General features: G+C 40.5%; 1 protein-coding gene across 12 annotated transcripts in view; it reads left to right on the forward strand.

Annotated features, from left to right (window-relative positions):
* The window catches only part of EVI5 (ecotropic viral integration site 5), a 232,808-nt gene that overhangs the window by 59,439 nt on the left and 147,577 nt on the right, over positions 1-25,792 (forward strand). For all 12 annotated transcript variants that reach the window (XM_021090208.1, XM_021090210.1, XM_021090214.1 and 9 more), the window contains exon 2: positions 21,726-21,955. In XM_021090208.1, the coding sequence (XP_020945867.1) occupies positions 21,807-21,955 (149 nt within the window). In that variant the 5' untranslated portion in view covers positions 21,726-21,806. The remainder of the gene's footprint in view (positions 1-21,725; positions 21,956-25,792) is intronic.

Here is a 25,792-nt window from a genome sequence, read left to right on the forward strand (position 1 = left end):
TCTTGAAGCAGGTCTTCCAGCCCCAGTCAGACCTTCTGGCCAAGATTTTGTCTGCAGTTTTATGAGATACCCTGAGCCAGAATCACCTGTCTAAACTGTACCCTAATCCCTGACACACAGAAACTGTGAGATAATAAATAGCTGATGTTTCAAGCTACTAGATTTAGGAGTAACAGATGAGAGAAAGAGAGAGAGATAAGCAGGTAGATAGGAGAGCCTTGGTTGTGAATTTTCCCCCCTGTGCTTGTGAAGTATTTTCAAGGGAAATTATTAGATTGGAAAATCCCCAAATACTAGTAGGAATTCAGATGTTGGGTGGCCAGAAAGAATGATAATATTAACGTCTATATAGTGAAGTTAGCATGATGCTGTATCCCTAAACCCTTCTCCCAACTTTTCTTTGGGGGTTATCCTACCCTGACTTGAATGTGGAAAAGTAAGGGGGGATTAATAAATGGAGGAATTAAGGTAATTGATTATAGTTGTTGAACAGTTAAGTATTTGTTAGGATGGGGACATATTAACAGGATAAGGTCAGTGATGGAATGAGAGGACTACACTCAGGTAGGATCTGTTGTCGCTGTGACCAAAGCTGTTCCGTAATAACTTTGAACCTTTCACTTCTCCCCAAAGATGCAGAATTACTTGTCCTTCGTATTTGTTTCCCTATTATCTTGTGTATACCTTTCTGTGATTTTTGCTATATTTGTTTCCATGTTTGTCTCCTTAGGCTCCATCAGCGGTGCTCTTGAGGACAGGGCAAGACAGGAGCCAAATGTCGTTCCTCTTCCCACTTAAGACAGTTGTTAACTTAAGGGAGCGTAAAAAGTTGGGCCAAGAAAGTAAATGTAATCACATCGCACCTCATAGAACAACTTGGACTTGTTACACAGCCGTATTAATACATACACTGAATCTTGTTCCAGTGAAAATTATATTTTAATTATATAGGGTTAATGAGATGTTAAGAACTGTGTGTATGTTATGATGGGCAAGGAGTGGAGGCTATGGGTGGTGGGGAAGAGAACTGTCCTTTTTCATAGTGAGAAGTCAATAGATAAAATATCTAAAACTTTTTTTTTGGGTCATAGGCCTCATATAAATGATAAAAAAAATTATAAGGGAGAAAAAAGGTGATGCAGCAGATGTTAGCTAAAGTAAGCCCTGGTGTTCCTATTACTGCATCTGTGATTGACGTGAACCTTCAAAAATTATTTGAAGAATTTTGTTTATATGTGCATGAAGTTCTCAAAGGGATTTGTGACCCTAAAACGTCAAAGCTTGCCTTAGCAAGAGAGGGGGTGGTATGGTGATGGTGGTGTTTTTCAGCAATTTCCTAAGATGTGATTGTTTTGTTGTTGGTTCTTGATTATTTTTTCTTTCTTTCTTTCTTTTTTTTTTTTTTGTTTGGTTTTCTTAGGATTGCACCTGTGGGCACATGAAAGTTCCCAGGCTGGGGGTTGAGTCAGAGCTGAGCTGCCAGGCTACATCACAGCCACAGCACCACGGGATCCCAGCTCATGCCTGTGACCCACACCACAGCTCACAGCAACGCCAGATCCTTTAATCCGCTGAGCGGAGGCAGGGATCGAACCTGTGTCCTCATGGATCCTAGTCAGGTTTGTTTCCTCTGAGCCACAACGGAAACTCCCTTGGTTAATTTTTTTCTTCATGTGTTGTTTCATTATCTTATATGAAAAATGACTCTGGGGAAATTAAATACCATTTTGTTTTTGGTCATTTATCAAAATAAATCTCTAAAGTCTTGCTTTGTATCTTTGTGCTGCTTTTTGAGTTAATGCCTTCAGCTCTTCTAGTTCACCCTTGATGGGGGCTCATAACTGATTTAACCCTCCGCCTCTCCATCCTCCTTATTCCTATTTTTCCCCCATTTTAGTTTTTTATTTGCAGAAGTTCCACTTGGTTACTTAACAAAATCTATCTGATCTTTGTTATTATCCTGTTCCTTGCTCGTTTAAGAATTTGTTTAATTACTTTCAGCATTTTATTTTATTTATTTATTTTGTCTTTTTGCATTTTCTAGGGCCGCACCTGCAGCATATGGAGGCTCCCAGGCTAGGGGGTCTAATCGGAGCTGTAGCTGCTGGCCTACACCTGAGCCACAGCAACTCGGAATCTGAGCCACATCTGCGACCTACACCACAGCTCCCAGCAACACCGGATCCCTAACCCTCTGAATGAGGCCAGGGATTGAACCCACAATGGTTCCTATTCGGATTCATTAACCACTGAGCCACGATGGGAACTCTGACTTTCAGCATTTTATTTTATTTTATTTTTATTTTTTATTTTTATTTTTTTGTCTTTTTGTCTTTTTTTTTGTTGTTGTTGTTGCTATTTCTTGGGCCGCTCCCGCGGCATATGGAGGTTCCCAAGCTAGGGGTTGAATCGGAGCTGTAGCCACCGGCCTACGCCAGAGCCACAGCAACGCAGGATCCGAGCCTCGGCTGCGACCTACACCACAGCTCACGGCAACGCCGGATCGTTAACCCACTGAGCAAGGGCAGGGACCGAACCTGCAACCTCATGGTTCCTAGTCGGATTCGTTAACCACTGCGCCACGACGGGAACTCCACTTTCAGCATTTTAGAAGTACTTAGTGTATATTCTGTGTTTGATTAATTAACTCCAATTAATCTGTGTTTGTTTCAGTTGTCATTATTTGAGCTTTGTTTCCTATGTACATTATATTTTTGAATTGTGAGCTTTGGTGGCCTGATGAGTAGAAAGAAATTTCAAGAACAGTTATGTAAACAAGAATTAGTATGGATATTTGGAAATTTGAGGCTGTGGGCCCAGTTTTAGCAGGATGTATACTGCATATGGTAAGTTTGGATCTGCATTTTAATGATGATTTGAGTGCTGGGCAAACCCTGTCCTAATGTTTTCATGTACTCTGAATAGGGAGGGAGTCCCCCCCTCCACTGTCTGAGGTTGGCATGATTTGGCTAATTAAAATAAATACTTAGTAATATTTATTAGTGATTATTCTCCCACTTATTTTGTAGGTAGAATTTACTCTCTTTTTTTTTTTTTTTTTTTGTCTTTTTAGGGCTGCACCTGCAGCATATAAAAGTTCCCAGGCTAGGGGGTCAAATCAGAACTGTAGGCTCCAGCCTACACCATAGCCACAGCAATGTCAGATCCAAGCCGGATCTGTAACCTATACCACAGCTCACAGCAACACCAGATCCTTAACCTGCTGAGCGAGGCCAGGGATCGAACCTGCATCCTCATGGATGCTAGTCAGATTTGTTTCCACTGAGCCATGATGGGAACTCCTAGAATTTACTCTTTATTGCACAAACATTTATTTAGTATCTGCCTTTTTTTTTTTTTTTTTTGGCTGCCCCATGGCACATGGAGTTTCTGGGCCAGGGATCGGATCTGAATTGCAGTTGTGACCTACTGGGCTGGGCTTCAAACCTGTGTCCCAGGGCTCCCAAGATGCTCTGATCCTGTTGCACCAAAGCAGGAACTCGGAGTATCTGCTTTATGGTAGACACAGTCTCTGGTACTGGGGATATAGAGATCTCGAGGACATAGTCTCTTCTTTGGGGGCAGTCAGGTAGCAGATGAAAGTGAGAGAAACGTTATTGAGAATGTGTGACTGCTCAGGCTTCATTGTTCACATTATAGAAGAGTTGCCTTCTGAAGAGTTAGAAATGAGGAGTTCCCATGTGGCTCAGCGAGTTAAGAACCGACTAGTATCCATGAGAATGTGGATTTGATCCTTGGCCCTGCACAGTGGGTTAAGGATCCAGCATTGCCGCAAGCTGCAGCATAGGTCACAGATGTGGCTCGGATCTGGCGTTGCTGTGGCTCTGTTGTAGGCGTATAGCTATAACTCCAATTGGACCCCTGGCCTGGGAACCTCCATATGCCATGGCTTTGGCCCTAAAAAGAAATAAAATAAAAAGTTAGAAATGATAGGGTGTCTTGGCAAGTGGAACGGGTACCTCGTTCTGAAGTGAGAGACAAGGATGTTTGGAGGCGGGCAGAGAAGTGAAGGAGGCACACAATGCTTTGGCTTCGTCAGGGCGAGGCTGTTTGGTTGGTGGTGTCTGTAGAGCCGGGAAAGGCATGAAGAGTGGGAAAGGCATGAAGAGTGGACTGCATCAGAGCTTTGATGAAAGGTGAGGAGGGGTGTCCAGCGTTGCCTGCATCATGATTGGGTCTTTGTTATTTTATGGAGAAATTTGTTCTGACCTAAATTTTGTTGTTTTATGTACAGTACATAAACATAATTTTTATTTAAAGTACATAAAGTATGGAAGAAAATATATCTAATATTAATAGTACTGACCTAAATTTTTCCTATTTTAGTTTTATTGCAGTATAGTTGATTTACAGTGTTGTGATAATTTCCGCTGTAAGTCATGACCTAAATTTTATTTTTTATCATTATTATTATTATTATTATTATTATTATTTGTCTTTTTGCCTTTTCTAGGGCCACTCCCACGGCATATGGAGGTTCCCAGGCTAGGGGTCAAATTGGACCCGTAGCCACTGGCCTACGCCACAGCCACAGCAGCTCGGGATCCGAGCCGCATCTGTGATCTACACCACAGCTCACGGCAACACCTGGATCCTTAACCCACTGAGCAAGGCAACCTCATGGTTCCTAGTCGTATTCGTTAACCACTGTGCCATGACAGGAGCTCCATGACCTAAATTTTAAAAACAGCTATCTTTTTTGCTGCACCCATGGCATATGGAGGTTGCCAGGCTAGTGGTCAAATTGGAGCTGGCCTACACCACAGCTCACAGCAATGCAGGATCCTTAACCCCCTGAACGAGGCCAGGGATAGAACCTGCGTCCTCATGGATGCCAATCGGGTTTGTTACCGCTGAGCCATGAAGGGAACTCCAAAAACAGCTTTCTTGATACATAATTCACATACTATACAATTCATGCATTTGAAATGTACAGTTCGGTAGTTTTTCGTATATTCACAGGTACGTGTAGCCATTGTTAGAGTCAATTTTAGAACAGAAAGACCCCTTTAGCTCTCCTTCCCCGTCCCCGCAGCCTGCCCAGCCCTGTGCCCCCATTCCTCAACCTTCTGTCCACGGCGATGCCTGTCCTAGACATCTCATGTGCATCATTATATGTGATATTTTGTGACGGGCTTCTTTCACTTAGCATGATGTTTTCAAGATTAATCTGTTAGAGACCATGTCAATACGCATTCCTTTTTATAGCTGTAACCTATTTTTTAAAATGTAAATTTAATTAAAATTGCTTATGCCACTGAACTAAACTCTTTTGGGTATTTTTACCAAAACATTTCTATTTTTTTTTAGTCGTTTGTCTTAGTTAAAATATAAATATTTAAGAGTTCCTGTCATGGCTCAGCAGGTTAAAAACCTGACCAGTATCCATGAAGATGAGGTTTCGATCCCTGGCTTTGCTTAGTGGGTTAAGGATCCAATTTTGCCATGAACTGTGGTGTAGGTCGCAAAAACAGCGTGGATCCTGTGTTGCTGTGGCTGTGGTGTAGGACAGCAGCTGCAGCTCCCATTTGACCCCTAGTCTGGGAACTTCCATATGCCATGGGTGTGACCCTAAAAAGGAAAATATCTCTCTATCTGTCTATCCATATGTATATCTGTCTATCCATATGGATATATATATGGATAGATAGGTATAGATATATCTTCAACTTAATTTTATCCCATATCATTAAAAAAACCAAGATTCCTGTTTCAAGAGACTATCCTACTTGTTAAAAGACTTCCTTGAATATCTTATTTCTTGGCATTACTTTAGCATACTAATCAAAATGCCATTTTCGTAGCAGCGAAAAAGTAACGATGTGGTTTAAAATGTATCTGACTCCGAGCTACAAATCCATGGTATATTTTCTTTCTTTTTTTTTTTTTTTTGTCTTTTTGCCATTTCTAGGGCTGCTCCCGCGGCATATGGAGGTTCCCGGGCTAGGTGTCTAATCGGAGCTGTAGCCACTGGCCTAAGCCAGAGCCACAGCAACGCGGGATCGGAGCCGAGTCTGCAGCCTACACCACAGCTCACGGCAACGCTGGATCGTTAACCCACTGAGCAAGGGCAGGGACCGAACCTGCAACCTCATGGCTCCCAGTCGGATTCGTTAACCACTGCGCCACGGCGGGAACTCCTCCATGGTATATTTTCTAACTAAAATGCTGTTCTCTCAGGCTTGGAGTATCAATGTAATTTTATGATTCTACTCTTTACTTATGTTTTCTTAGTGTACTGTCCTTGTGCCTACACAGCATGCTACAGATAGGTAAAAAATATTTTTTCTCAATTGCATGAGTCCATCCTCTAAAAAACAAAAGCAAGTACAGTATGATGTCTTTACTAATACTCTATACTTTTTGACTTCCTGGCTTTATTTGAAATGTTAGATAATTTTTTGTGTGTGAGTTAGAGCTGTGTAACAAACCACCATGAAACTTGATGGCTTAAAACAATCATCTTAGTGAGTCTGTGGATTTATGGGTCAGGAGTTTGGATAGTCTTAGCATGAGGGCTTGTGACGCCGAGAGGCTGGGAGCACTTAAAAGGCTGGGGGCTGGACTTTTTGATAATGTGTGTATGCACGCTCGTGTCTAGTGGTTGATGATGGGGCCTCAGTGGAGCTGTTAGCAGAATGTGGCCTTTCCATGTGGCCTCTGTGTGGGCTGGATTAGGCTTCTTAACCTGGGTTCCAGGAGTGAGCCTTGGTAATGACTTGAGATGTATGCTGTCGGTTGAGGCAGTCAGAAAGGTCTGCTCAGGTTTAAGGACGTGAGACGGACACTGTATCCCTCAGTGGAAAGATGTGGGATAAGAAGTGTGGCCGTGTTATGGATTGATTTGTGCCCCTCTCTCCCCGCAGCCCCCTTCCCCAACAGGGGAAGCCCTCACCCCGCCAGTACCTCGGGATGCCACCTTACTTGGAAAGAGGTTTGTTGCAAATCTAATTAGGGGAGAATGCCGTGTGGCATTGGAGGCAAAGATTGAAGTGCTTGAAGTGCTGCAGCTACGAGCCAAGAAATGACAGAGATTGCTGTCAGACCCCCAGAGGCCAGGAGGGGCCAGGGGAGGACCCTCCCTTCAGGTTTTGGAGGGAAAATGACCTAGTGGGTGCCTTGATTTTGAATTTCTAGCCCGTAGGACTATGAGACAACAAATTTCTGTTGCTTTAAGCCACCAGGTTTGTGGTATTTTGTTAGGAAGTCCTAAGAAACGAATATAGTCCATCTTTGGCACATACAGTCTGCTACAGGTGTGTTGTAAAAATTATTCTTATGGGTTTTTCCCCTCTACTTGTATTTGATAATGATCTAGCCCATCTACACTTTTCTTTTTTTTTTTTTTTTGTCTTTTTGTCTTTTTGTCTTTTTCTTTGTTGTTGTTGTTGCTATTTCTTGGGCCGCTCCCGCGGCATATGGAGGTTCCCAGGCTAGGGGTCTAATCGGAGCTGTAGCCACTGGCCTACGCCAGAGCCACAGCAACGCGGGATCCGAGCCGCGTCTGCAACCTACACCACAGCTCACGGCAACGCCAGATCGTTAACCCACTGAGCAAGGGCAGGGACCGAACCCGCAACCTCATGGTTCCTAGTCGGATTCGTTAACCACTGCGCCACGACGGGAACTCCATCTACACTTTTCTATATCCAATAGAAACGTACTAGGAGGGGCTGTTTTAATAGCCATCAGCCTAGTTTATATGTCAACATTTTTTGGTGAAAGGGTACAAAGCATGAAAATTATCAGTATTTATAGTTGGAAAGAGAGTTGGAACAGGACTTAGATTCATTGAAATGTGCTGTTAACAGTCAGTATTTATTAAGGGAATATTAATTTTGAGTGCCTGCTACTCACATAGCTTTGTTCTTTTTTAAAAAAGATGAAGTATTATTGATTTGCAATGTTATATTAGTTTCATGTGGACAGTATAGTGATTTAGTGTTTTTGCAGGTTATACTCCATTACAGAGTGTTATAAGATGCTGAATATAATTCCCTGTGTTATAGTCTGTCTGTGTTACTTATCTGTGTTATATGTAGTAGTTTGTGTTTGTTCATCTCATTCCCCTAACTTTTCCGTACTCCCTTCCCTCTCTTCTTTAGTAACTGTTTGTTTTCTATATCTGTCTGTTTCTGTTTTGCATTTACTTTAATTTGTATTTTTAGATACCACATATTAAGTGATAACACAGTGTTTGTCTTTCTCTAATTTGTCAGCCTAACATTCTCTAGATCCTTCCCTGTTGCTGTAAATGGCAGTATTTCATTCTTTTTTATGTGTGAGTAATAGTCCATTTATATATATTTACACCCATGCATACAAACCCCCCATCTTCCTAATCCAGTCATCTCTTGGACCCTTGGGTTGTTTCCATCCTTCGGCTGTTGTAAATAGTGCTCCTACGAACGTTGGTGTATATGTATTTTTTTTGAAGTAGTCTTTTCTTTTCTTTTCTTTTTTTTTTTTGTCTTTTTGCCATTTCTTGGGCCGCTCTCACAGCATATGGAGGTTCCCAGACTAGGGGTCCAATCGGAGCTGTAGCTGCCAGCCTACACCAGAGCCACAGCAACGTGGGATCCTTAACCCACTGAGCAAGGGCAGGGATCGAACCCTCAACCTCATCGTTCCTAGTCGGATTCGTTAACCACTGCGCCACAACGGGAACTCCTGAAGTAGTGTTTTCATGTTTTCCCCAGATATACATCCAGGAGTGGAATTGCTAGATCATCTGGTAGTTCTGTTTTTAGTTTTTTGAGGAACCTCCATACTGTTTTCTATAGTAGCTGCCCCAACTTACATTCCCACCAACAGTGTAGGAGGGTCTCCTTTCTCCACAGCCTCTCCAGCACTTGCTGTTTGTACACTTTTTGATGATAGCCATTCAAATCAATGTCAGGTAGTACCTCACTGTGGTTTTGATTTGCATTTCATAATTAGTGATGCTGAGCATCTTTTATGTGCCTTTTAGCCATGCGTATGACTTCTTTGGAGAAATGTCTAATCAGATCTTCTGTTCATTTTTTTTTTTTTGTCTTTTTTTTTTTGTTGTTGTTGTTGTTGTTGTTGTTGTTGCTATTTCTTGGGCCACTCCTGCGGCATATGGAGGTTCCCAGGCTAGGGGTCTAATCGGAGCTGTAGCCACCAGCCTACGCCAGAGCCACAGCAACACAGGATCCGAGCCGCGTCTGCAACCTACACCACAGCTCACGGCAACGCCGGATCCTTAACCCACTGAGCAAGGCCAGGGACCGAACCCATAACCTCATGGTTCCTAGTCGGATTCGTTAACCACTGCGCCACGACGGGAACTCCTGTTCATTTTTTTATTTGGGTTGGCTTTTTTTTTTCTTTTTAATACTGAGTTGTGTAAGCTGTTCGTGTGTTTTGGTTATTAAGCCCTTGTTGGTCTCATTATTTGCACATATTTGCTCCTTTCCATTAATTGTCTTTTTTTGTTAGTGGTTTCTTTTGCTGTGCAAAACTTTTTTGTTTTAATTAGGTTACATTTGTTTATTTTTGCTTTTATTACTTTTGCTTTAGAACATTGATACAAGAAAATGTTGCTATAATTTATGTCAGAGTGTTCTGCCTGTGTTTCTTCTAGAAGTTTTATGGTTTCAGGTCTTATATTTAGGTCTTTAAAGCATTTTGAGTTTATTTTTGTGTATGGTGAGAGAAATGTTCTGATTTCATTGTTTGACATGTAGCTGTCCAGTTTGCCCAGCACCACTGTTGAAGAGGCTGTCTTTTTCCCATTGTATATTCTTTTCCCTTTTGTTCTAGATTAGTGATGTTAGGTGCATGGGTTTATTTTGGGGCTCTTTATGCTGTTCTGTTGAGCTGTGTGTCTGTTTTTGTGCCAGTGACATGCTGTTTTGATTATTGTGCAAGTAGCTTTGTTCTTAACTCATCAAGATAATTAAAGAGTAGTCTCTTTACAGACTTGTGGTGCCAGAGATGAGGCAGGAGGGAGTGGGATGGACTGGGAGTTTGGGGTTAGTAGATGCAAACTGTTACATTTAGAATAGAAAAGCAGTCTCTTGGGATAGACCATGTTGGAAGATAATATAAGAAAAGGAATGTAAATATATGTGGGACTGGGTTACTTTACTGTAAATCAATTATACTTTCATATAAAAAAACTAAAAAAAGAGTGGTCTCTTTGACCTTTTCTACTCTTTTTGGGTGACAATATGAATGTTTAGGAAATAATTTTTTATTTCTTAAGGAACTAAGAGGCAGTACGTCTAAATGGTTAATGATATAGCAACATAGGGATAATGTGATACATAAACCATAGGGTCGAAGGTAAAATTAGGTGATAACATCAAGTGTCTGAGTATAAGCAGTCAGTAAATGTTAACTGTCGTTATTGATGAATGTCAGAATATTCAGTACAAAATATTCCTCACTGTCATGGGATTGGTGCCAGAAACCCCATGGGTACTAAAATTTGGGGATACTCAGTAGCATAGTATTTGCATATGACCTGCACACATCTTCCTGTGTACTTTTAACTCATATCTAGACACTTATAATACCTAATAAAATATAGATGCTGTGTTCATAGTTGTCAGTGAGTGGCAAATTCAAGTTTTGCTTTTTGGAAGTTTCTGGAATTTTTTTTCCCCCTCAATATTTTTGATCCATGGTTGGTTGAACTGATGGATGTAGGACCAAGTTTTATAGAGGAGTGACTATATAGACAAAAAGTAACCATAGAAATGGAAAGAAAAGTGGGAATAGAAGGTTAACAAACATTTTAAAAAATGAGTACTGGTTGGAAACAGCATTTCTTGGAATATGTTTGCAGATAATGGTGAAAAAATAATTTATGGGCAGTTAAGTTTGGAAGGTACATTCCTTTACCATCTACTTTGATAGTGTACAATAATATAGTTATGTCCCTAAGATGAGAAGTTCTATAAATACACATATTATATACATATATGTAATACATATATACATATTTATAATCTTGAGAAGAAGGTATACTTATAATCTATAGGACTTCAGCTTTCAGCAGTATGGTTCACTATATAGCTTGGAAAAACTTCCTATTTAAATGCAGCTAGAAATTAAAACTTTTTTTTTTTTTTGGTCTTTTTACAGCTGCTCCTGGCACATTGAAGTTCTCAAAGCTGGGGGTTGAATTGTGGAGCTACTGCTGCTAGCCTATGCCACAGCCACACAATGCCAGGTCTAAGCAGCATCTGTGACCTACACCACAGTTTATGGCAATGCTGAATCCTTAACCTATTGAATGAGGCCAGGGATTGAACCCACCTCCTCCTTCACAGACACTATATTGGCTTCTTAACCCCCTTGAGCCACAATGGGAACTCTGCAAATGTATTTTATTTATTTTATTTTTTGTCTTTTTGCCTTTTCTAGGGCCTCTTCCTGCGGCATATGGAAGCTCCCAGGCTAGGGGTCTAATCCGATCTGTAGCTGCCGGCCTACACCAGAGCCACAGCAACGCGGGATCCGAGCTGCGTCTGCAACCTACACCACAGCTCATGGCAACGCCGGATCCTTAACTCACTGAGCAAGGGCAGGGATCGAACCCGCAACCTCATGGTTCCTAGTTGGATTCGTTAACCACTGTGCCACAACGGGAACTCCTGCAAATGTCTTTAAATGCAAATTGTATTTCCACAAAGGTAAGGGAAATATCTCTGAGCCAAAAGCAGCCAGAAATTGGAAACCACATGTGTTGTGTGAAGGACTTATTTATTTATTTGAATAGTTGATAGAAAGCTAGAGTAGCTATGTTAATTTCACACTAAGCTGACTTAAGAAGAAGGTAGATTATCAGACATTGTGTATTGACAAAAGGGTCAAGTCTCCAAAAAGACATTGTTGATGGGGTAAAAACTGATAGAATTTCAAGGAGAAATAGATGGATTCACTGTTACAGTTGGAGAATTTAGCACCTGTCTTTCCGTAACTTGCAGAGACAGCAGGCAGAAAATCAGTAAAGATAAGCTGAACAGTACCATTGGTCAGCTGGATTTAATGACACTTATCTGGCAACTGCATAACACGTGTTCTTTTCCGTCTCACATAGAATAGTCACTAAGATGCTTTATATTTTGGGTCATAAAACACACCTGAAACATGTGGTCTCAGGCCACAGTGGAATTAAGGTAGAAAAGTAGTTGGAAAATCTGAAAAAAATTGGAGATTTTTCTATACCACACCTCCAGGTAACACATAGGTCAAAAAAAGTCCAAAGAAAAGTTTTAAATATTTTGAACTAAAAATGAAAAGCAGCAAAAGCAGAGCTTGAAGTTTATAGCATTGACTATATATGTTAGAAAATAAGAAAGATTTAAAGTGACTATCTTCAGCTTCCAGCTTTATAGAAGTAGAGAAAAAGAGCACTATAAACCTTATAAACCTTAAGCAAGAGGAAGAAAAGAAAGGCTAGAGCATAGATAAGTAAAACTGAAAATGGGAAGACAGAGAAAATGGGCAAAACTAAAAGCTGGTCTTGGAAAAGACAGATAAAATGACAGACCTCTAGCCAGGCTAACAAAAACGAAAGCGAGAAAGACTGTTAATATAAGGAATGAAAGAGGTAAATTTCTTTTTTCCTTTAGTTGTGATGAAATACAGAATTGACCCTTGAGCAATATGGGGCTTAAGGGAGTTGACCCTTGTTGCACAGCTGAAAATCCGCGCATAACTTTACGGCTGGCTCTGTATTTGTGGTTCTGCAGCCACAGAGTCAAACACCTGCAGATCTTGCAGTACAGCATACATATTTATTGCAAAACGTCTGTGTATACATAGACCCATGCAGTTCAAACCCGTGTTGTTAAGGGTCAACTGTACGTAACAAAAAAATTACCGTTGTGAGCATTTTTAATGTGCAGTTCAGTGGCCTTAAGTACATTCACACTGCTGTGCAACCGTATCCCCGTCCGTCTCCAGAGTGCCCAGTCAACTCCCCACACCCACTTCCCTGGCAACCACCATTCTACCTTCTGCCTCTTAACAATGGACTACCCTGGGTACCGCATATTTGTCATTTTGTGACTGACTTATTTCACTTAATGTCTTTAAGTTGGCACATCAAAATTTCCCTCCTTTATAAGGCTGAGTAATGTTCCATGGAATATAATGTATATATACCACATGCAAAAAATCCATTCATCAATTGATGAAACACTCGAGTTGCTTCTGCCATCTGGATATTGTGAATGATGCTGCTGTGAACTTGGGTGTACAAATATCTCATTAAGTCCCTACTTTTACTCCTCTTGGGGATATACCCAGAAGTGGAATTGGCGGGTTATATGGGAACTATGTACTCGATACTTTGAGGCACCGTCATACTGTTTTTCACAGCAGTTGCGTTAAGTTTTGTTCCTGTCAACAAAACCAACGCTTATTATTTTCTGCTTTTGTTTCTTTCATTTTTATTTTCTTTTGTTTCTTTAATTTTTATTATTTCCTTATGTGTGTGAAATGGTATCTTATTGTGGCCTGGGTTTGCTTTCCCTGATTAGTGGTGTTGAGCCTCTTTTCATATGCCTGTTGTGCTTACTGGCTACTTGTATGTCTTTGGAGAAATGTCTGTTCAGGTTCTTTGCCCATATTTTATTGAGTTGAGTAATTGATTTTCTTTTTATATTCTAGATGTAACTTATCACATATATGATTTGCAGGCATTTTTCCTCATTCTTTGGGTTGCCTTTTTCATTCTGTTGATAGTGTCTTTTTTTTTTTCTTTTTTTGTCTTTTGTCTTTTTAGGGCTGCACCCGTGGCATATGGAGGTTCCCAGGCTAGGGGTCTAATCGGCACCATAGCTGCTGGCCTCTACCACAGCTCACGGCAACGCCAGATCCTTAACCCACTGAGTGAGGCCAGGGATCGAACCTGCAACCTCATGGTTCCTAGTTGGATTCGTTAACCACTGAGCCATGACAGGAACTCCTGGTAGTGTCTTTTGCTGCACAAAAGTTTTTTTGTTTTTTTGTTTTTTCTTTTTTTGGCCACAGCTGTGGCATATGGAAGTTCCTGGGCCTGTAATCGAATCCAAGCTGCATCTATGACCTACACCACAGCTGTAGCAATGCTGGATCTTTAACCCACTGCACTGGGCTGGGGATCTAACCCGTTCTAAGTAGCAGCCCAAGCCACTGCAGAGACAATGCCAGATCCTTAACCCACTGTGCCACAGTGGCAACTCCCAGGAGTTTTAATTTTGATGGAAGTCTAGTTTATCTAATTTTTTCTTTTGTTTTGTCCATGCTTTTGGTGTTATATTTAAGGATCATTGCCAAATCATTGTTATGAAGCTTTTAACCTGTGCTTTCTTCTAAGAGTTTTATAGTTTCAGCTTATGCGTTTAAGTTTTTGAACCATTTTAAGTTAACAGGTAAACCTTTTAAACAACCTTCATTTTGGATTTCTTATCTCTAAAATGAAGACATTACTTGTCCTACAGAATTGTGAGCAATAAATAAGTTAATTGATGTGAGAAGTCCTAAAAATGAAAATGCTAAATTGTTGAATCAGCCTTTAAAACAAACTAACCCCCAAATGATGAAAAATAACCATAACAATCTAGTTATCTGAATTGTATAAATTTTTTTCTTTGTTTAATCAAATGAAGTTTGTCTGTTTGAAGGCATTTTGGGAAAGTAAGATTTGTTTTATAGTCAAATCCTGACCACTTTGGAACCTCCAGCCTTCAGGAATCAGTCTGAGTCAAAAGTCTTCAGCGTAAAGGTCCTAGTGATGGGAATGGGATTATTTTGCAGTTCCTAGTTCTTCATCGCTCAGATGCTCTGCTGTCAGCTGCTTTTGCTGTGGAGTGGATTCCCTGAGGTCATCAGTGACCACATCTGCTGTCAACTTTGGGTCTTGCTGACTTTTGATAGTGGTTAAGAGCACAGCCACCTGTGTTCAGGCCTGGGAACTTCTGCATGCTGCGAGTACAGCCAAAAAAAAAGGTTCTTTTGAGGAGTTAAGAGCACCCTTATAAGTTCTTATAAAATACAAAGTGATAAGGAAACCGTGATCATTTCTCATGGAAGATCCTTTTCAAATATTACGGTAATATCTAAGACTTTTACGGAACTTATTTAATGTATAGATATTTTATTATTTCATTAACATTTCACTTTTGTTTTTTTTTTTTTGTCTTTTGTCTTTTTGTTGTTGTTGTTGTTGCTATTTCTTGGGCCGCTCCCGCGGCATATGGAGGTTCCCAGGCTAGGGGTCGAATCGGAGCTGTAGCCCCCTGCCTACGCCAGAGCCACAGTAATGCAGGATCCGAGCCGCGTCTGCAACCTACACCACAGCTCATGGCAACGCTGGATCGTTAACCCACTGAGCAAGGGCAGGGATCGAACCGCAACCTCATGGTTTCTAGTCGGATTCGTTAACCACTGCGCCATGACGGGAACTCCAACATTTTACTTTTGAATAGAAGTTTTAGGTACACAGCGAAGTTAGGTGGAAAGTGCAGAGACCCCCACATACCCCTTGCCCTGCACACGCAGAGCCTTCCCGCCGCATCAGTGTTCACTGCCAGCGTGGTGCGGACACTTCGTGATCACCCAGTCCGTGGCTCACATTGCAGTTCTCTCTTGGTGGTGAACATTCTGGGTTTGGACACATGTGTAGTGGCATGTATCTGTCATTACTGTATCACACAGAGTATGTTCACTGCTGTAAAAATCCTCTGCGCTCTGGAGCTCCCTCTCTGAGGCAGTGAAGCATCTGATTGCAGCACTTGGGTGGTGGAGGAGGCACGGGTTCAGTCCTCAGCCCCGTGGTGGGTTAAAGGCTCCTGGACTGCTGCAGCGTTGGCGTTGGTCAGCAGCTGTGGCTCAGATGCAGTCCCTGGCCCAGAAACTTCCATATACTGTGCGTTCGGCCATGAACAAAAAACCCTCTGTGTTATGCTCGTTTGTGCCTTCCCTGGCCCAGCCCCTGAGCTTTTACTGTCTCCAGAGTGTGCCTTTTCCAGAATGTCATGTGGTTGGAATGATATATTATGTAGGTTTTTCAGATGGATAGTTGACATATCGTAAAATGCATTCCTTTGACGTGCCCGGTCCAGTGGCATTTAGTTTATTCACAAGGTTGTCCAGCTGTCCCCGCAGCCCCATCCCAGGACGTTTTCGTCACTTTCGGAGGAGAACCTGTGCCCGCTGGCGGTCACTCTCCAGCACCCTTCGTCCAGTCACTCCAAGCCACTAAATTCCTCTCTGTCTTCAGATTCGCCTGTTCTGGACATTTACGTAGATGGAATCACATGCTTATGTGGCCTTTTGTGTCTAAGTACTAAGCCTTTTTTTTTTTTGTCTTTTTTTGCCTTTTTCTACGGCCGCTCCCACGGCATATGGAGGTTCCCAGGCTAGGGGTTGAATCGGAGCTGTAGCCGCCAGCCTACACCAGAGCCACAGCAACGCGGGATCCGAGCCACATGTGCAACCTACACCACAGCTCACAGCAACGCCGGATCCTTAACCCACTGAGCAAGGCCAGGGATCGAACCTGCAACCTCATGGTTCCTAGTTGGATTCATTAACCACTGCACCACGACGGGAACTCCAGTACTAAGCCTTTTTAATGACGGCTTTAGTCTTTTCAAAGTTTGTTCATGTTGGATGTGCAACACCTCTATGAGGTAAACAGGGACTTTGTGACATAATCGCATCGTCAGATTTATTGTGTCTTAGTGACCTCACTTTACCATAGGATGAAGGAAAGAGGTTTATAGGTGGCAGGGTAGAGATTTGGGAAAGTAGAGTTAAAGGAAAAATAGGACATGACGATGTATGAAAAATAACTCAGTCCTGTGGGATTTCTAGAACCATTAGTAGTAAGCTTTATTAAAATGCAACTGCAATTAAGTACTCCAGTTATACTTCAGAATTCAAAACTAGAAGGTGGGTTGTCGAGCCTTCGGTAGACTTAGACCGAATCTCACTTCATCAGGGGCGGACGGATATCAGGATTGTGCTCTTGGTTATTCCAAACTCTTTAAATGGAAGCCTGTTGCTGCAGCGTACAAAAGGGGTATGATACATTTATTTTCTAAAAAGAAGCTAAAGCCAATAATAGATGTCTTTTACCTACGCTGTAGTTAACTCACATAGAGGGCTTTTATATAATGGAAATATAAAGCATTACTTCTTTTTTTTTTTTTTTTTTCTTTTTTGGTCTTTTTAGGGCCTCACGCATGGCACATGGAAGTTCCCAGGCTAGGGGTTGAATTAGAGCTGTAGCTGCCGGCCTGTGCCACAGCCACAGCAATGCCAGATCCTTAAACCACTGAGTGAGGCCAGAGATGGAACCCGAGTCCTCGTGGATACTAGTCAGGTTCACTTACCACTGAGCCATGACGGGAACTCCTAAAGCACTAATTCTTTTTTTTTTTTTTTAATTTTAATTTTTTATTACTCAAATGAAGTTATCACATCTGTAGTTGTATAATGATCATAACAATCTGATTTCACAGGATTTCCATCCCACAGCCCAAGCACATCCCCCCATCCCCCAAACTGTCTCCTCTGGAGACCATAAGTTTTTCAATGTCTATGAGTCAGCATCTGTTCTGCAAAGAAGTTCAGACTGTCCTTTTTTCCACATGTCAGTGAAAGCATTGGATGTTAGTGTCTCATTGTATGGCTGACTTCACTTAACATGATAGTTTCTAGGTCCATCCATGTTGCAAAAAATGCTGATATTTCATTTTTTTAATGGCTGAGTAATATTCCATTGTGTATATGTACCACATCTTCTGGATCCACTCCTCTGTTGATGGGCATTTAGATTGCTTCCACGTCTTGGCTGTTGTAAATAGTGCTGCAGTGAACACTGGAGTACATGTGTCTTTGTGAGTCATGGTTTTCTCTGGATAGATGCCCAGGAGTGGGATTGCTGGGTCAAATGGTAGTTCTATGTTTAGTTTTCTGAGGCATCTCCATCCTGCTTTCCACAGTGGTTGCACCAATTTACAATCCCACCAACAGTGTACTAGGGTTCCTTTTTCTCCACACCCTCTCCAGCATTAATTGTTTGTAGACTTTTTGATGATGGCCATTCTGGCTGGTGTAAGCTGGTACCTCATCGTGGTTTTGATTTGCATCTCTCTAATAATGAGTGATGTTGAACATTCTTTCATGTGTTTTTTGGCCATTTGTATGTCTTCTTTGGAGAATTGTCTGTTTAGATCTTCTACCCATTTTTTGATGGGCTTGTTTGTTTTTTTGGTATGGAGCTGCAGAAGGTGTTTATAAATTTTGGAGATGAATCCCTTGTCAGTCGATTCACTTGCAAAGATTTTCTCCCATTCTGTGGGTTGTCTCTTTGTGTTGTTTAGGGTTTCCTTTGCTGTGCAGAAAGTTTTAAGTTTGATTGGGTCCCATTGGTTTATTTTTGTTTTTGTTGTCAATCCTCTGAGAGGTGGATCTGAGAAGATGTTGCTGTCGTTTATGTCAGAGAGTGTTTGGCCTATGTTTTCCTCTAGGAGTTTGATAGTATCTGGTCTTATATCTAAGTCTTTAATCCATTTGGAGTTTATTTTTATGTATGGTGTTAGGGAGTGTTCTAATTTCATTCTTTTCCATGTGGCTGTCCAGTTTTCCCAGCACCACTTATTGAACAAGGAAAGCATTAATTCCTAAAAAATTTTTTTCATATATTTTAATGGAAGTATACTTGATATACAGTGTTTCAGGTGTACAGCAAAGTGATCCAATTTTATATATATATATTCTTTTCAGATTCTTTTCTCTTATAGGTTATTAAAAGATATTGAATACACTTCCCTGTACTATACAGTAGGTCCTTATTGTAAGCATTAATTCTTGAAAGTTGTGAGCATAGTTGTAATTATTGGCCGGTATTAGTAAAAGGCAGCATTTTTATGTAAACTTTATATATTAGGTTTTCTGTTTTAAAATATAGTATGTTTTCAGGGCATTCTTGTCATGGCTCAGTGGTTAATGAACCCGACTAGTATCCATGAGGACATGGGTTCACTCCCTGGCCTCACTCAGTGGGTTAAGGACCCAGTGTTGCTGTGAGCTCTGGTGTAGGTTGCAGACACAGTTTGGATCCAGCGTTGCTGTGGCTCTGGTGTAGGCTGGCAGCTGCAGCTCCGATTGGACCCCTAGCCTGGGAACCTCCATATGCCATGGGTGCAGCCCTAAATAGGCAAAAAGATGGGGAAAAAAAAATACATATATATATAGAGAGAGAGCACGCTTTCAGGATGCAAGCTAGTGCCATTTTCACATTTGAAATTGTAGTTGTAACTATGTAGAGAAGATCAGTAGGCTGACAGATCATAGCAGTCCGTCTTATTGTCTGCCATGGCTCTTACCATTTCCTGGCGCAAAGGAAGTTCTGGTTAAATTATTTCGTTCCTGTCTGGCCTTTTGCGCTGATGAGTTGTGCTGTGCTGGTCTCTGCATTGGCGAGGACTTTCCTTTTTTTTTTTTTGGTTCCCTGACTTCATCCTGCTTCTCTTGGGAATTCTTCCCTCAACAGTAAGAGCTCCCTGAGCCCTTCTATAGTTCCATTCCAAGGGAAGGAAGTTCTAAAAGGGGAAGTTATTGAAAATGAAAAGAAAAAGATATGTCCTTAGGTTAACAAAACTCTTGCCCCTGTTCACTTGTAGTCAAATCTTTGTCTTAGAAGTTCTAGCCTCGCACTGAATGGTTTAACTTTGACCTTTTTCTGCGTTGCCCTTTCCCTCATTGACTCTTTCTGCTGCTGGGTTGAGGTGGAGGGAGTGGAGACAGAGGAATAGAAACAGGCGTGTGTGTTGACGAGGTGAGGAGGAGAGCGTTCGGCAACCTATGAGGAGAGAGTAGCATTTGCAAAGAGTCTAGGTGGGATTTTTATTTGTGTATATGTGTTGGTGCTCTTTAGTTTGTTTTTTGTTTGTTTTGTTGCTTTTTAGGGCTGCACCTGCGGCATGTGGAAGTTCCCAGGCTAGGGGTCCAATCAGAGCTACAGCCGCCGGCCTGCACTACAGCCAACAGCTGTGCAGGATCCAAGTGACGTCTGCGACCTACACCACAGCTCATAGCAACACCAGGTCCTTAATCCACTGCGCAATTGAATCTGTGTCCTCATGCATACTCGTCAGGTTCATTTCCACTGAGCCACGACAGAAACTACTGTTGGTGGTTTAATTTGTGTGTGTATAAATTGCTGTGTATAACCAAGGTTAGCTGAGAATATGCTGATCTCGAAAATAATTTGTAGTGCTTTAATCATTTATTGCATAAAATTTAAGATCTTCTCAGTACATGCAAGCACGTCATAGTTTTTGTTTAAGAACTTCATGATCAAGAAACTCTTTTGTGGAGTTCCCATCATGGCACAGCAGAAACGAATCCAACTGGGAGCCATGAGGTTGAGGGTTCGATCCCCGGTCTTGCTCAGTGGGGTAAGGATCCGGCGTTGGCATAAGCTGTGGTGTAGGTCACAGATGTGGCTTGGATCTGGCGTTGCTGTGGATGTGGTGGAGGCCGGCAGCTGTAGCTCCAATCGGACCCTAGCCTGGGAACCTCCATATGCAGAGGGTGCGGCCCTAAAAATGACAAAACAAACAAACAAACAAAAGAAACTCTTTTGAGATAGTTTTAAAAAATTACAATTCTTTGAACAACCTGCTATATACCTTGTTTTTGTAAACTCATATCAAGAATGCTTCGTTTTACATAGATATTCAAATAGGGTTATTGTTCCCCTTATTTTTCATTCCTGAAATGATAATGCCTGTTTGAATATTACTTGTGTATGTCTTGCCTTTCAACTGAATTTGCTGTAGGCATATTTGCTTAAGGGGTTGGCAAGATTTATGAGGAATTTATAGGCATTTGTATAGTTCATTGAATCTTAGAGATGGGAGGGATTTTAAAGGCCTTTCTAGCCCTCGCAATAGAAACTCATTTTCAACCAACTCGACTTTGGGCTCTTGTAATTGCTTCCTAATTGTAGCTATTTGTAGAGAAGGTCTGTTCTTTCTGGGAATTCCATTCTATTTCTGACTCATTCTGTTTGAAAATTGTGCTCTGAAATGCTCTCAGTCCTTTATCGTAATTTTGTTCTTCTAGAACTGGATCCTCTTCTATGAAAATATTCCTTGGTGGTTTGAAGACATATCATGAGTCTCATTTCATCTTATTTGTGCTAAGCCCAGTTTTTATTGAATTGTTGGTCGTGTTATGGAATTTCCCTATTCTCATCACCTAAAGGACATGTTTCAGTTCCTTGACTTTCATATGTTTTTGACTACAACCCAAATAAAGGATATATTTCATATCCCAACTGAACACATCTGCACATACATGTAGGACATAGTTTTAATACATACATGTAACTGAGATGAAAATTTTGTGGGACAGCGTATCTTTATTGACACTTTCTGCTCCTTTTCATTAAAAATAAAAAAATTAGCATTACCTATGAAATGGATTGTGTTACTCCCTAATGGATTTAACCTATAGTTTAGAAAACACTATTCTATTTGTTTATGTTGCAGAACCGAGTTTCTAAAAGCTGTGTGTTAGGACAATCATTGCTAAAACAGGCTTTACCTTTATTAAGTCAGAGGATTTTGGTGATGGTTCTTAAGTAAACCTTACGTGAATTATTGAGTTCTAGGAAATGCATACAATAAAACTGAAATATATGCAACTTCTGTTTTTATTCTCAGGTGGCGACAGACAAGGTTGCAGAAAAGTTGAGCTCTACTCTCTCATGGGTGAAGAACACAGTATCACATACAGTCAGTCAGATGGCCAGCCAGGTGGCCAGTCCATCTGCTTCGTTACACACCACATCCTCATCTACCACGCTGTCGACGCCAGCCCTGTCACCGTCTTCCCCGTCTCAGCTGAGTCCAGACGACTTAGAACTCCTGGCTAAACTGGAGGAACAAAATAGGTGAGTGACGTTGCTCAGCTTCTCTCTCTCTCATTATCATTCGGACTCAACTTTTCTTATATATATATACATATATATGCCATAATCAAAATTTTAAATATTTGCTCAGAGTAAGAAGGTTGAGGAGTTCTCTTGTGGGGCAGTAGGTTTAGGATCTGGCATTGTCACTGTAGCAGTTTTGGTCGCTGCTGTGGCACAGGTTTCATCGTTGGCCCAGGAACTTGTACATGCCATGGGCACAGCCAAAAAAATGTTTATTTTCAGAATTCTCTTGTGGTGCAGCAGGATAAGGATCCAGCATTGTCACTGCAACAGCTTGGGTCTGATACTTGGCTCTAGAACTTCCAGATACCGCAGATGTGGCCAAAAGAAAAAAAGTTTATTTTCTAGTTTTTGGCTCCTTGTTTATCAAAATTACTTAACAAAAGTATTCGAGTCTTTTTTTGGAAGAGTTGGTCTTAAAACTAAAGTTGGACTAAAATTTTCTTCGGCTCAGATAGCTATAGATATTTATTTTCTTAATATGGCAAATTCTCTAAATTCCTCCTGAATTTTAGAAAAAAAATTAAGAGAAATAAAACTGCCATTTTTATTTTTCAACTCTCTAAACAGTCCCTTTTGATTAGGCTGTAGAATAATTCAATTTAGGATGAATTAGTGGTATAGCCATGAAATCATACGGTATATACTCCTTTTTAATGAGTTATTTCACTAGTATAATTGTTTTGAGTGTCATCTGTGTTGTAACGTAGTTCATTCCTTTTTATTACTTTGTAGTGTTCCCTTGTATGCATATGTCACAGTTTACCTACGCACCTGTTCTTGTGAAATACTGTAAACATTTGTGTACAAACCTTTGCTTTAACTTCTCCTGGGCAAATACTTAGGAATGGAGTGGCTGGTTGATATAGTAGGTAAAATTTAATTGTCGAACTGTTTTCCAAAGGGCCTATAGGTTTTCACTTTGGTCATCAGTATATGAACATTTCAGTTCTTCTATATCCTTACCAATACTTGGTACAGTCCATCTTTTTAATTTTAGCCATTCTGATAGGTATTCATATCCTGTGGTTTTAATGTGCATTTCCCTATGGTTTTGAGCATTTTTTATGTGCTGATTTGCCGTGATGTATCATCTTTGATTATATGTCTGCTTGAAATTTTTGCCCATTTAGAAAATTAGGTTGTTTGCTTTCTTACTGCGTTTTAGGAGTTCTTTCTTTGTATATTTTGGGTGTAAGTCCTTTATCTAGATACATGCTTTTCAAATATTTTTTTGCAATGTGTGGCCTCTCATTCTTTTAGCAGTATCTTTTGAAGAACAAAAGTTGTAAATTTTAAGTCCAATTTGAAATTGTCCTTTTATGGACTGTGCATTTGATGATTCAGTGTCATGTAGATTGACTCCGGTGTTAGAGGAGTTTTATATCTTTAAAATGTTTTACATTTACTGTAATCAATTTTGAGTTAATTTTTTTATATTAAAGTTTAGATCAAAGTGCAGTTTTTGAATATGCATGTTGAATTGTCTTTGTTGAAAAGACTATCCTTTCTCCACTTAATTACTTTTGTCGAAAAATCAGGTGTCTGTATATGTATGTGCCTGTTTCTGGACTCTCTTTCTGTTCCATTGATCTGTCTACCTTAATGCCAATATGACGCTGCCTTGATTATTGTACCTTTAGAATAAGTCTTGAAATCAGATTGTGTTAATCTTCCATCTTCTTTTGCTTATTTTTGGTCCTTAGCATTCCCATGTGAATTTTACATCAAGTAATTTGTACAAAAACACTTGCTGAGATTTTGATCAGAACGGTGTTGAATCCCTCTTAGTATTGCCTTCTACCCATGCACACAAAGCATTTCTCATTTACTTATTACTTGTGCATGTTACAATTTAATTTTTGATTGTTCATTGCTACCATATAGAAATATAGTCATTTTTCTTTCGTTGTTCATATATCTTGCTCCTTTGCTAATTCACTTGTTCTGGTAGGTTTCATGGGTTTTTTTGTTTGTTTTTTGTTTTTTTTTTTAGATGCCATTAGATTTTCTACATAAACGGGCATGTGGTCTCTGAATAAAAGCACTTTTATGTCTGTCTTTACAGTATGGATGCAGTTTATCTCTTTTTCTTGCCTTTATTGTAGTACAAATTTGTGTTAAAGTGATGGTTAGCCTTGTTGTCCTCATCTTAGGGGGGAAGCATTAAATTGTAGAAGCTGATTGTGGGTTTTTTTAGATGATTTTGTGATGATTTTTTATCAGATTGAGGACATTCCTTTTTATTTCTCATTTACTGAGAATTTATAAGAAGTAGGTGTTGGATTTTGTCAAATGCTTTTTCTAAATATAGTCAAATGATCATGTAGTTTCCTCTTTTAGTTTAATATGACAAATCACATTGATTTTTGAATGTTAAAACCAACTTTGCATTCCTGAGATAAACCCCACTTAGTCATTACATATTGTCTTTATAAAATATTGTTAGATTTGATGGGCTGATTTTTTTTTTTTTTTTTTTGAATTTTGCATCTGTGTTCCGGAGGGAAATTGATCTGTGGTTGTCTTCTGATACCTTGGACCTTATCTGTAATGTCTTGTGTCCTTGTAATGTCTTTGTGATTTTTCCTTTCTAGCATGCGTGTAGTGCAGTACATTTCTCCTCAAGCCCTGCACTCTTTAAATTTACCACATCTTGAGTATGGTGTGTTTTGATAAATGTTTTATGTGCACTTGAGAAGATTTTTGTATTCAGCTGTTGTTTGGTGGAGTATGCTATAAATGTTAATCAATTCAACTGATTGATAGTGTTGTTCAAGTCTACTGTATCTTGCTCGTTTTCTCTTGTCTTATATCAGATAAGGAGAGAGGAATATTGAAATTTCCAATTGTTATTATGGATTTATTTCTCTTTAAATTTTATCAGTCTTTGTTTCATATAATTTGAAGTTATATTATTATTTATGTAAATATGTAGAATTGTTATGTCCTGTTGTAAAATGCTCTCATTATCCCTGGTCAATTTGGCAGTATATAAGTGCTTTTAAAAATACAGTCTGACAGGGAGTTCCTGTCATGGCTTGGTGGTTAGTGAACCCAGCTGACATCCATGAGGACGCGGGTTTGATCCCTGGCTTTGCTCAGTGGCTTATGGATCCGGCGTTGCCATGAGCTGTGGTGTAGGTCGCAGAGAGGCTCAGATCCCTCGTTGCTGTGGCTGTGGCGTGGATTGGCAGCTACAGCTCCGATTGGACCCCTAGCCTGGGAACCTCCATATGCCGTGGGTGCAGCCCTAACAAGACAAAAAGACACACACAAAAAATACAGTCTGACAATCTTCATTGTATAATTGAGGTAATTACATCACTTAAAAACAGTCCGAGTGGCAAAATTTTATTTCTTGCTCACATTCACATCATCTCAGACTTCGGGCTGAGTACCTGCTTGCCTCACACTTCCTCACCTCTGGACCAAAGACCAGACTCATGGCAAACGGAAAATAGATGCGGTGGAAACATATCTTCAGACATCTGCTAGGGAGTGGCCCGTGTAACTTCAGCTTACATCGGCCAAAGCAAATCACACCCTCACTCCTTGTGGGGTGAAGTGAGGATTAGAGCGGTCTTGCAGGGCTGGATCTGAGAACGTATATGCTTATTATTTCAGGACCTTTTCTCGGTAGTTTTACTGTTATCGTGCTTTTAATTATTCACATACTATAAAATCCACCCTTTCAAAGTGTACCATTTGGTGGGTTTTTAGTGCCTTCACAGATTTGTGCAATGATTGCCACTATCCAGTTTCAGAACATTTTTCTGACGCCCCCAAAAACTT

This window comes from Sus scrofa, chromosome 4 (assembly GCF_000003025.6).
Source record: "Sus scrofa isolate TJ Tabasco breed Duroc chromosome 4, Sscrofa11.1, whole genome shotgun sequence".
In the NCBI taxonomy this organism is placed as follows: Eukaryota; Metazoa; Chordata; class Mammalia; order Artiodactyla; family Suidae; genus Sus; species Sus scrofa.